This window comes from Ursus arctos, unplaced genomic scaffold (assembly GCF_023065955.2).
Source record: "Ursus arctos isolate Adak ecotype North America unplaced genomic scaffold, UrsArc2.0 scaffold_22, whole genome shotgun sequence".
NCBI classification, from domain to species: Eukaryota; Metazoa; Chordata; class Mammalia; order Carnivora; family Ursidae; genus Ursus; species Ursus arctos.
The window spans coordinates 32,622,010-32,635,094 of record NW_026622897.1 but is presented as its reverse complement, the minus strand read 5'-3'; the positions used below and the strand labels follow the sequence as shown (position 1 = coordinate 32,635,094).

The 13,085-nt window shown below is 36.4% G+C and overlaps 1 protein-coding gene across 9 annotated transcripts in view; it reads right to left on the bottom strand.

Moving 5' to 3' along the window:
* Positions 1-1,913: 1,913 nt before the first annotated feature.
* CUNH11orf54 (chromosome unknown C11orf54 homolog) overlaps positions 1,914-13,085 on the bottom strand; it is a 21,407-nt gene continuing 10,235 nt past the window's right edge. For 8 of the 9 annotated variants that reach the window (XM_026505350.4, XM_057316904.1, XM_048217504.2 and 5 more), the window contains 6 exons: positions 12,750-12,823; positions 12,464-12,565; positions 11,095-11,271; positions 9,816-9,965; positions 4,065-4,181; positions 1,914-3,121 (listed from right to left, as the gene is read on the bottom strand). In XM_026505350.4, coding sequence (XP_026361135.3) covers positions 2,948-3,121; positions 4,065-4,181; positions 9,816-9,965; positions 11,095-11,271; positions 12,464-12,565; positions 12,750-12,823 — 794 coding nt within the window. In that variant the 3' untranslated portion in view covers positions 1,914-2,947. The remainder of the gene's footprint in view (positions 3,122-4,064; positions 4,182-9,815; positions 9,966-11,094; positions 11,272-12,463; positions 12,566-12,749; positions 12,824-13,085) is intronic. The other variant, XM_057316905.1, reaches the window with a different exon arrangement.

The window sequence follows — 13,085 nt, the reverse complement described above, 5'->3', positions numbered from 1 at the left end:
TTATCTTGGCATCTTGCTATCCCATATTTTAGAATCAACTGATCCTATGAAAAGCCCTACTGGCATTAGACTGGCATGAAATTGAATTTATAGATTTGACAAGAAATGCTTCTGGTGCTTCTATGATATTGCATTTTCCTAAATATAAGTATTTATTTTGCATATTTTTAAGTTTTCAACAGTTTTATAATTTTCTCCATGATGATTATATATAATCTTTGTTAAAGAAAATATTGCTATGTACTTTTGATAACATTGTAATTGATATTTTTCAAATTTACATTTTTAACTATTTCTTACTTATTGGTATGAAGAAATGCAACTTATTAATATACATTGATTTTATATTTTGGAAACTTCTTGAACTCAGTCTAATAATTTCACTATAAACTCTCTTGGGTTTTCCAAGAATCAATCATGTTTTCTGCCAAAAAAAAATTGTGTTTTTCTTCCTTTTCAGTCATTATTCTTTCTTGCCTGCTTTTTCTGGCTAGAACCTCCAATAGTTGATGATATTAGGCATACTTGTCACATTTCTTTTTTTTTTTTTAAGATTTTTTAAAGTAATCTGTACACCCAACATGGGGCTCAAACTTACAACCTCAAGATCAAGAGTCACATGCTCTACTGACTGAGCCAGCCAGGCGCCCCATCACATTTCTAATTTTAAAGTGAATATGGCATTAACATATAGCTTTGTAAATACATATATAGCATTACACAAAACTGCTTCTTAGAGCATGCACTAGGTGTTAGCTGTATAGTCAGGTGATCTTACTTTGTTCACAACAACCTCCTCATTGTTTCTTTTTTTTTTTTAAAGATTTTATTTATTTCAGAGAGAGAGAGAGTGAGAGAGAGCACATGCAGGGTGAAGGGCAGAGGGAGAAGCAGACTCACTGCTGAGCGGGGAGCCCAATGTGGGACTCAGTCCCAGGACTCCAGGATCATGACCTGAGCCAAAGGCAGACGCTTAACTGACTCAGCCACCTAGGCACCCTACTGTTTCTTAAACATTCAAAGTTCCCTCCTGCCTCTGGACTTTTAAATCTGCCAGGAAAGATGTTTCTCCAAATAACTTCACGATTCACTTTCTCATTTCTTTCAGGTCTCTGCTAAAATGTCTCTTTTTCAGAGTCTTTTCCTGATTACCCCATATAAAATGTGTAGTAAAGAGTCTAATTCCATTTTTTATGTTTGCTGACAGCTTTTAAGCCTCACTCCTCCCTCTTTCCATTCTGCTCCATATTTGAGCAAGCTGATAAGCCTGGCTGCTTCTTCTTTGACACTTGTGGGAAATTTAAACTGCATATGGAATCATCACCCTGGCCCTAACCCTTCACCACCATAAAAACCCCAAGCCAGTCTCCTTTCCCTGTTCTCTCAAGCCATTTTTGGACCTGTGTGGGAGCTGTCCTGCTTTCTCCAGAGAGCCTCATTATGCAAGCAGTAAATCCTTTCATACCCTATTGGGCCGTGTGTGACTTTATCCTCCTCGACATCCAAACCAAATTTTGGGTGATGAATCCATCCTGTCATATATGAGATGGACACAACAGTCCATCCTGTGCTTTATTTTTCTTCATAGGACTTAATACCACCTGTCATATTATATATTTGCTTATTGTGAGTTTTCCCCCACTATATAAATGACTGAATGATAGAGCCCAGCACCTGGTGAAGCATCTGACATAACCTTCCACACACTCATTCATTCAACAAATATTTACTGAATGGCTGCTTTGGCCAGGCACTGTTAAAGGCATTAGTGCCGCACTGGTAAACAAAGCCCTTACCCTCATGGAGCTTACATTCCAGTGGGCAGAGTAGGGGTCCAATATGCTTTTGTTAAACTAATTAACAGTGATATTTTTTTTCTGTCTGGAGGTAAGATATTAAAAAGAAACATTATATTGTGATTATAAAATTTTTATTCATTTTTTTTGCTTCAAACTGGTGCTTATTTAAAAATAACATTTAGGAATTTGTACTCACAGGACATGTTATAGGTAACATCCAAAGAAGACAATCAAAAAATATTTTTTGAAGATTTATGATGTGTTTAGTATTAAAGAGAGCCTAAATTTGCACATGGTTAGCATTAGCAAGATTAAGATTAGAAAGTTGATTTCTGACTAACGATTATTATAGAAGAATACTGAGGAAAATTTCAATAATTACAATCAGTAAAATAGTATAATTTTTTATTTTACAAAGGACAGTGGTCATGTTTAGCAATAGGCTCACTTGTAAATTAAAGTATACTCACTTCAGTGTTGTATTTTGATGCTGTTTCTTTTCCCTTTCCTTCTGGCAAAAAACCAACAAGGTACAAACTACTTCCAATTGGCAAGCCAAACAAAGGAGGCATCATGGCTAGCTACCTAGTTGCCAATGTTTGTGAAAGGCAAACAGCGAACTGAGTATGGTTCAACCCCACCAAAAGGGGTAAAGTTACTTCCTCTGCTCACCTTTTTCCATGAAAAAGAGTATACTCTGATTTCTGAAATGGATTTTTTAAATTTAGTACTAAGATTCAACAACTATCAACATTTGCAACACTGATTTTTCTAATACCCAGAAACATCCACTTAGGAGTTGTGAGACTAATTTGAAAAATTTAATAATGTTATACAAACGTAAGTTATTACCAGTAGACAGTAGGAATAAATCACATGATTCCTGATCATGTTTATACTTAAGGTATAAACATAAGACTGATGTTTTTGTTGTTATTAAAGAATAAAAAAATGAAGAACATTTTCATTATGTATCTGTTTCCAAAAATCTCTAATGAAATAATAGAGTATAAATGTCAACATACCTTTCAGTTAAAGGCCAAAGAATGGGATTTAAGTAGCGAGATCATTTCTATTGGATTTTATAGTAGTATTCGGTTAATGAGTTAATTAGTTAACTTTAGTTAATTATTTCTTTTTCATTTGATTTAATCTCGCCCAAATGAATGGGTCTCTTTTGGTTGATCAATGCGATACAGAAACTCCACAGGCAAGAAGTATCCAAGATATTCCACTGTGTCTGGGGTAGTATCATAATGGTAGTGTCCACCTTCTCCATGATGACTAAAAAAATGAGTGTGCTCCAATCGCAAATCAAACCCCTAGGACAACAGACAAGCTATTTGTCAGTATTCAAATTATTTTGGATAGGATTTAAGGGGGAGGGAGACCTTCTTATTAATGTTACAATAGTTTTTTATTTTTTAAGTAAGTAACATATTCACTTAATTCAAAATTCAAAGAATGAAAAAGGATATATTCATTAAAATGTGTCTTTCCATTTCCTGATTTTACTACTTACTCCCTTTCCTTGCAGGCAAACAATATAAGCAGTTTCTTTTATATCCTTCCAGAAATATTTACTTTTGTAATTTTTACTCAAATGGTAGCACCCTACCATTTGTGCTGAATATTGCTCTTCTTCATTTAACAATATGCTTGAGATCTTAGTATATCAGATTATAAAAGAGCTTCCTCTTTCTTTTACACCTACATGGCATTCTATTGTACATACATACCACTTCCCAACTGACATTTAGATTATTTCCAATTCTATTACAGTAATGCTTTCATGACTAACCTTTTAACTAATAATTTCACATAGTTTTGCATATTTAAGGATAAATTCCTAGATATGTATGTAATCGGTAGATCAAAAAAATATGACTAGTCAGTATTCTGGTAGGTATTTTCTTTGAATTGGTCTATATTATATCTTTTTCTAGTGTATAATATTAGAATATAATGAATAGTATCATGAGCAACAAATAAGATAGGAGACCTAAATCCTGGTCTTGATTCTACTATTTAATAACATGACTTTGGTTGTTATTTAAAATACCTGGGCCTTCATTTGCCCAAAGGTGAAATCGGCCCTGCCTAACTCATAGGGTGGTTAGCCACCTGCTCCCTTATCTTTCATGATAATTCTGGAGACTAGCCTATTTCTTAAATAACAAAAGTGCCTAATTTTAAAAGAATATCCTAAAAATTAAGCATTATCATTGTATGACACCACAATATAGAAGACAGACATAAACTTACTGGGTCTCTGGAGACAAAAACTGGCAGACAAACCAAAGGAGCTTTCATCTCATAAAAGCGCAACCATTTATTCACCTCTTCATCAGAGTTCAATGGGCAGGAAGAAAATTCTGCGGGCTACAATAAAAGATCATTCTAAATATATACAATATTATTTAGAATTAAATTTTAAATTATATATAACATCATGAGGTTAAAATTTTAAGCCTTCTTATACATTTAATCATTTTAGAATCAAAACAAGTTACGTAACCTAGTTTTCAAAAGGACTACCAATCAAGTGTACAAGCTAAAATGTATGAAGGAATAATGAAGGAATGAGTCCATTACTATCTTTTCATTTTTTATAGCCTCTCAGTTTTCCTGGAAATATATCCTCATCCTAATTTTAAATCTCATTATTGCTACCCGTAGATGGGTGGGGGGAGGGGGGAGCAAGGCATTAGAAATTGGTAGAAGCATCAAAAAGAATAAAATACTAAGGAATAAACTTAAGGAGGCAAAAAACATGTACTACAAAGCATTGCTGAAAGAAATTTAAAAAGACTCCAACAGGGGCACCTGGGTGGCTCAGTCTTCTGGGTGACCAACTGGATTTCGGCTCAGGCCATGATCTCAGGGTCTGGAGATCAAGCCCTTAGTTGAGCCCCAAGTTCAGCCCCCCATCAGCCCCTTGAGACCCCCCACCCCCGTGAAGCCCCACTAGGAAGGCTGCAAGGAGCACCACAAGGAGCCCTGAGGACACAGAAGGGAGTCTGCCTCTCTCCCTCTCCTTTTGACCCCCCCACTTGTATATGCACACACATGTGTGCGCTCTCTAAAATAAATCTTAAAATAAGATAAAAAGATTCCAATAAATGGGAAAATGTCCTGTGTTTATGAATTGAACTTAATATTGTTAGGATGTTAATACTACCAAAAGTGATCTAAAGATTCAGTGCCATCCCTATCAAAATCCCAAAGAAGTTTTTGCAGAAATAGAGAAGAACCCATCGTAAAATTCATATGTAATCACAAGGGATCCTGAAGACCCAAACCCATCTTGAGGGAAAAAGAAAGCTGGAAGTCTAATACTTCCTGATATCAAACTTACTACCAGTAATCAAAACAGTGACAATGGCATAAAAACAGACATAAAGATCAGTGGAATGGAATAGAGATCTCAGAAATAAACCTCTGCACATAAAGCAAATAATTTTCAATAAGGGTATTAAGACCATTCAATGGAAAAAGGATATCTTTAAAAAAATGGTGCTGGGAAAACTGGATATTGATGTACAAAAGAATGAAATTGGACCCTTAATTTATATGTATATAAAAATTAACTCAAAATGGATCAAAGACCTAACTGTAAGAGCTAAAATATAAAACTTAGAAGAAAACATAAGGGTTAAAGTTTCATGACATTGGATTTCACCATAATTTCTTAGATTTGACATCAAAAGTACAGGCAACAAAAGGAATAATAAACAGGTGGGACTACATCATATTAAAAACTTCTGTGCTGTAAAGAAAACAATCAACAAAATGAAAAGACCATTTACGGAACGGGAAAAAATATTTGCAAACCATATATCCACTAAGGGGTTAATATCCAAAATATACAAGGAACTCCTACAACTCAATAGCAAAAAAAAACCCAATTAAAAAATAGACAAAGGAACTGAATTAGGCATTTCTCCAAAGACATACAAATGGCCAAGAGGTATATTAAAAAGTGCTCAATATCACTCATCATCAGGGAATTGCAAATCACAACCATGAGATAGCACACCTGACTCCTGTGAGGATGGCTACTATAAACAAAAAACAAAAAACAAGAGATAACAAGTGTTGGCGAGGATGTGCAGAAGAGGGGACCCTTGCATGCTATTAGTAGGTATGTAAATTGGTACAATCATTATGGAAAATGTAATTACAGGCATACCTTGGAGATCTCAGGGGTTCTGTTCCAGACCACTGCAATAAAGTGAATACGCAATAGAGCAAGTCAAATGAATGTTTTGGTTTCCCAGTGTATGTAAATGTGATGTTTACACTATACTGTAGCCTTTTAAGTGTGCAGTAGCATTATGTCTAAAAAAATGTACATACTTTAATTAAAAATACTTTATTGCTGAAGAATGCTAACAATCATCTGAGCTTTCAGCGAGTCATAAGCTTTTTGCTGGTGGAGGGTCTTGCCTCAGTGTTGATGGCTGCTGAGTGACCAGGGTGCTGATTGCTGAAGGCTGGAGTGGCTGTGGCAACGTCTTAAAATAAGAAAACAATGAAGTCTCCGCATCAATTGACTCTTCCTTTCATGAATGATTTCTCTGTAGCATGCGATGCTGTTCGGTAGCATTTTACCCATTGGAGAACTTCCAAAATTGGAGTCAATCCTCTCAAACCCTACAGCTGCTTTAGCAACTAAGTTCATGTAATATTCTAAACCCTTTGTCATTTCAACAATCTTCACAGTATCTTTACCAGGAGTAGATTCCATCTCAAGAAACCACTTTCTTTGCTCATCCGTAAAGCAACTCCTCAACTGTTCGAGTTTTATCATGAGATTGTAGCAATTCAGTCCCATCTTTAGGCTCCGCTTCTCATTCTAGTTCTCTCACTGTAACCTCCACATCTGCAGTGACTTCCTCCACTCAAGTCTCGAACCCCACAAAGTCATCCATGAGGGTTGGGATCAACTCCTCCCAAACTCCTATTTACATTGATATTTTCACCTCTACTCTTGAATCACAAATGTTCTCTCTCTTTTTTTAAGATTTTATTTATTTATTTGACAGAGAGAGTGCACACAAGCAGGGGGAGTGGCAGGCAGAGGGAAAGGGAGAAGCAGGCTCCCCACTGACTTGGGGCTCGGATCCTGAGATCATGACCTGAGCTGAAGGCAGACACTTAACCACCCGAGCCACCCGAGAAGCAGGCTCCCCACTGACTTGGGGCTCGGACCCTGAGATCATGACCTGAGCTGAAGGCAGACACTTAACCACCCGAGCCACCCAGGCGCCCCTCACAAATGTTCTTAATAGTATCTAGAATGGTGAATTCTTTCCAGAATGTTTTCAATTGACTTTGCCCTGAGCTGCCACATATCTATGGCAGCTATAACCTTACGAAATGTATTTCTTAAATAATGAGATTTGAAAGTTGAAATTACTCCTTGATCCATGGGCTGCAGAATGGATGTTGTGTGAGCGGGCATGAAAACACTAATCTCATTGTGTGTCTCGATTAGAGCTCTTGGATGACCAGGTACATTGTCAATGAGCATGAAAGGAGTATTTTTTTCTGAGCAGTGGGTATCAACAGTGTGCTAAAAACATTCAGTAAACCATGTTGTAAACAGATGTGCTACCATCAAGGCTTTGTTGTTCCACTGATGAGCGCAGGCAGAGTAGATTTAGCATAATTCTTAGCGGCCTAGGATTTTCAGAATGGTCAATGAGCACTGGCTTCAACTTCCAGTCACCAGCTGCGGTAGCCCCTAACAGGAGAGTCAGCCTGTCCACTGGAGCTTTGAAGCCAGGCACCGATTTCTCCTCTCGAGCTCTGGAAGTCCTAGATGGTATTTCTTCCAATATCAGGCTGTTCTGTCTACACTGAAAATCGGTTGTTCAGTGTAGCCACCTTCAGTAATGATCTTAGCTAGGCCTCTGGATCACTTGCTTCCGCATCAGCACGCTCTGCTTCCCCTCGCACTTGTATGTTACGGAGACAGCTTCTCTCCTTCAACCTCACGAACCAACCTCTGTTAGCTTCAGACTTCTGCAGCTTCCTACCTCTTTCAGCCTTCATAGGATTGCTCTGAATTAGGCTATGGCTTAAGGGAATGTTGTGGCTGGTTTGGCCTCCTATCCAGACCACTAAAACTTAACCCATATCAATAATAAGGCTGTTTTTGCTTTCTTATCATTTGTGTATTCACTGGACTAACACTTCTAATTTTCGTTGAAGAACTTTTCCTTTGCATTTATAATTCACTATTTGGACAAGAGGTTTAGCTTTTGGCCTTTCTTGGCTTTTGACATGTCTTCCTCACTAAGCTTAATCACTTCTCCCTTTTAATTTAAAGTGAGAGAAGTACGACTCTTCCTTTCACTTGGTCATTTAGAGGCCATTGTAGTGTTATTAATTGGCCTCATTTCAATATTGTTGTGTCCTAGGGAATAGGGAGGCCCAAGGAGAGGGACAGAGATGGGAGAATGGCCAGTGGGTGGAACTGTCAAAACATACCAACATTTACTGGTTAAGTTGTCCATCTTATATGGATGCAGTTTGTGGCACCCCAAAACAATTACAATAGTTACATCAAAGATCACTGATCTCAGACCACCATAACAAATATAATAATGAAAAGGTTTGAAATATTGCCAGAATTACCAAAATGTGACACAGAGACAGGAAGTGAGCAAATGCTGTTGGAAAATTGGTGCCAAAAGACTTGCTTGATGCAGTGTTGCCACAAACCTTCAATTTAGGAAAAATGCAGTATCTGTGGAATGCAATAATGTGAAACACAATAAAACAAGGTATGCCCATAGTCAGTAACGTATTGAGTACCTGCATATTTAAAAATCCTATAATTATTTGGTATTTACCAATAGATTAATCTGTAACTCTGTTTTTAATAATTTGGAAAATTAACTATTTTCACAATGTTGTATTTTTCTTTGCAAAATCAGCTGGCTTGCCATTTAAAGTTATCAGGATGAGATGCCAGGGTGGCTCAGTCGGTTAAGCAACTGACTCATGATTTTGGCTCAGGTTATGATCTCGGGGTCCTGGGATTGAGCCGCACATTGGGTTCTGCACTCAGCACAAAGTCTGCTTGGGATTCTCTCTCTCCTTCTCCCTCTGCCCCTCCCCCTTCTCACGCACACGCTCTCTCTGTCCATCACACTATCTCTCTAAAATAAATAAATAAAATATTTTTAAAAATACAATAAAAAATAAAATTATCAGAATAAAAACCATTAAAACCAAACATTTTTTGATGCTTTTACTGATAAAATGAAAAGGAAATTAACTGTAATGACATTTATACTATTCATTCATTCATCTCCAAAAAATTATTTTAAAACCTGAATGCCCTAGGTCTTGCTTTATATAGTATTCCATCCTTAATGTCTTATAAACTTGTGTAATTAACCTATAAGATTATAGTTCTCATAAGGAGTCCTTTCCCCAAAACCACAACCATCTTTTTTTTTTTTTTTTGAGAACGAGAGAGCGAGAGGGAGGGACAGAGAGGGGCAGAGACGGGGAGAGAGAATCTCAAGCAGGCTCTGTGCCCAGAGTGGAGCCTGATGCGGGGTTCAATCTCACAACCCTGAGATCATGACCTGGGCCAGTAACAAGAGTTGGATGCCCAAATGACTGAGCCACCAGGCGCCCCACCACAACCGTCTTAATAGCAAAGTCTATGTATGGAGTTCAGGATTCTGGCAATAAAAATGATAATCCATGTCTAAGGCTTATACTCATATCTCTCTAGATCTTAAAAACAAATGCAATGGAAAGAAAGTTCTAATTTATTAACATGAAAGAAAGGACCCTAGTTAGACATTATCGCACAATGTGATTTATAGTATTGTTTGCCATTTAAGTTTTAAAGTAATACAATCCTAGTAAAAGTATTCAGGGTGTCTTTAAGGGTAGAATTCGCAATGTATGATAAAAAATGCTAAGATCTTAAGTATATGCACAGACATACCCACATACACATGCACGCATGTCCATGAAGGCCCTTACCATTATGTGAGTCTTCACTTTTCCCTTCTGAACTATGAAAGTACCTCCCATCCCTACAGGTTTATCTCCATAATGTTTTTCAAGAGTCTGTCTCATACAAGTCACAAAGTTAAGTTTTCCAGTTCTTCTTTTGGCTTTCACCTCAATGACCTAGAGAAGACATAAATATGCATACCATTGTTCCAAGCTGAAAAATTTTATGTGAATAACTATCAAAGTGAAACACATAATCTAATGCCATCAAGCAAATATTCATTTGTTTGCTTAGAGCACCCACACAGGAGTGAGATGTCTCATCCTGTCTTGATCAATGATATATATTATATACACATGATAAGTTATCATTTACTCTAATAAGTCTTATTCATGCTTTCTTGAACAGAGAGAGTTACAGCAAAGTCTTCCACTGAGCTCTAAAGATTCTTATCTTAATTGTCAAGGTGGTAAAAGGTTTAGAATTCCTGGCTTAAAGGGGTTAACCTCTGGTAATTTAGAGGGGAGGAGAAAGTGATTACATTTTCTCCTTTCCCTTAAAATTCTGGACTTATATTACTTCCACTTAATTAAGTCTATTTTTTTTTTTTTTAAGGAGGCTCCACGCCCAGCATGGAACCCATCGCAAGGCTGGAACTCACAACGCTGAGATCAAGACCTGAGCTGAGATCAAGAATCAGATGCTTAACCAACTGAGTCACCCACACACCACTTAATCAGGTCTTTTTAATTCACTGCCTCGTTTTTCAAAGTAGCTAAAGTAACTACTCCTATTGAAAAATCTGGGAGTTCTCACAACTGCTAACACTGTAATCATCTTTTTAATTTTCCTTCCTTCCTCCTTGCTATAATATTTTGCTACCACCATTTCTGTCTAGGTCAACCAACATCTGATCCATCAGGAATGAACAAACTACTTACAGACGAACTACAGGTAGGCACTATCTATTTATTTCAACTGAATGGCTCATGTATTTGACTCACTCCCCACATGAATATTCTGTTACCTTTTATTCCTCAGAAAAAAAGGTACTGCTTACTACGTTTTGGATTTTTTTGTTTTGTTTTGCTTTTTTGCTTACTAAGTATTCTTAACCTCAGTTTTAAATAAGACTTTCGCCTTGCCTGTATTACCATAGTAATCTTTCATAATCGGGTTATTTAAAGAAATTTGACTTAGCTAGTTTGACTTTTCTTAAGAAAACAATATTTGTGGCAATAAAAGTTCAACTTTTAAGCTGAGAACTTTTGGAGAATATTGTGTTTTTGTGAACAAAAAAATCACCTTTCCAGGTTGACCCTCACTGGCAAAAAGATTAGCCAGTAATGCACACCCAAAATCATGATATTTCTCACTGTATTTCTCTAGTAGGCACCCTCCATCTGCAGGGTTAACACGGGCAAAGTAACTTCCATTCACTGGATGTTTGTGTTCACTTTCTGTTTGAATAACTGGCATAAACTGGAAAAAAAAGTAAATAAGAAAAGTAAATTAGTCAACCCTGACATCAATATGCAAAGAAAATATCTATCTAATCCTTGACTTAAGATATTTTATTTCAGGACCTAGTAAGAAAACATGAAGTATGAAATATTTAATTTGAGATTCAAAATGTTAAAGATTTACAAACATCAAAAAATTGAAAAAAATATTTTATAAAATGTGTACAGTATTTCTTACAGTGTTTCTATAACATTGTAAATTGTGCTTTAAAATGTCTGACTTTAGATTTTAAACTTTTTTCCTATACTGAACACTAGGTAAATTATACTAATCTTTCTACAAAAGAACTTGTAAGACTATTGACTAATGGTCACATCTGAAGAGGTGAAGGGATGGGCAGACTGAAGAGATCCTTCACTCTTCTATTAAGAGATGTGAAGAGGGGCGCCTGAGTGGCACAGCAGTTGGGCGTCTGCCTTCGGCTCAGGGCATGATCCCGGCATTATGGGATCGAGCCCCGCATCAGGCTCTTCCGCTATGAGCCTGCTTCTTCCTCTCCCACTCCCCCTGCTTGTGTTCCCTCTCTCACTGGCTGTCTCTATCTCTGTCGAATAAATAAATAAAATTAAAAAAAAAAAAAAAGAGATGTGAAGAAACACTGATGTTTTTATGTTGTTAATATACTAACATACACAGTAATAGATAGTACTTTTTGTAAATAATCACCATACCATTGGGGTAGGTCCTTACTATTTAGTCTGAAAGAGGGAATTAATGAGATCATTAATTATTCCATTCATCTTCTGATCAAAAGCTGCTCTCATATCAAAAGGAAAGATTTGAAGCTAGGAATTTTCTGATGTGTAAGGATTAAAATCTTTAGCAATCCAGGGTCCTCAGCAGACCACATTAAGACTTCAGACTCATCTAACATTCAGTGTATACCCTAAGAAAATCTGAAATTAGAGGTCAGTGCTCCATTACAGTTAGAGTATATGCTACAGTCCAAATCTGTACCAAACAATATCAAATCTGTAAAGAAAGAGGACATTGACCATTTATAATTCATTCAGAAAGCAGATTTTCTGATAGGGTAATAAAAGAAAAAAGGTAAACCAAATGTCAAATCAATAAAATAAAATAAAATAAAATAAAATAAAATAAAATAAAATAAAATAAAATAAAATAAAATAATTATATGTATGCTGACCTCACAATTGAACCCAAGAGTCTGAAATGGGCCTGCTCCTGCTCCAAGAATAAAAGCTCCAGGAAGCTTGATCTCTTTTGCAATCTTATTTATATCATACACCTATACAAGAAGAAAAAATATTATTTAAATGATAATCATACAAATCTCTTGGTTTACTTTTTTTGACTGAGTCCATTAACACTTCCTTGCCACATTGGTCAATGGATCTTCTAACAATAAAAAAAGGTATCAACCCAACTTCTTATAATCTTCATGTGAATGTGAAGAGTAAAAGTACACTTACTTTTTCTTTTTTTACAAGAGGCAATAAGTAAGGCACACCTCCTACTTCTGCAATTCTAGTTTTCCCACAGATGCCTAAAAAAAAAAAGTCACCTTAAAAATAAGCAAACATCTAACTTAAGTGTAAAATGCCAGAAGGCACTAATTTAATTTATTAAGAGTATATAACTTTTCCATTCTCACAGTTTTACAAGTGGCAGGGTTGGAAGATGAAAGTAGCTATGATCCCCATCCTATTCTAACTATTTGTGTTTCCAATATTGTCATAACCAAGTTTGACTTAATACAGTTGGTAGCATAAAGGCAACAGAAAGTTGGTAATAGAGCAAGGCTAGAA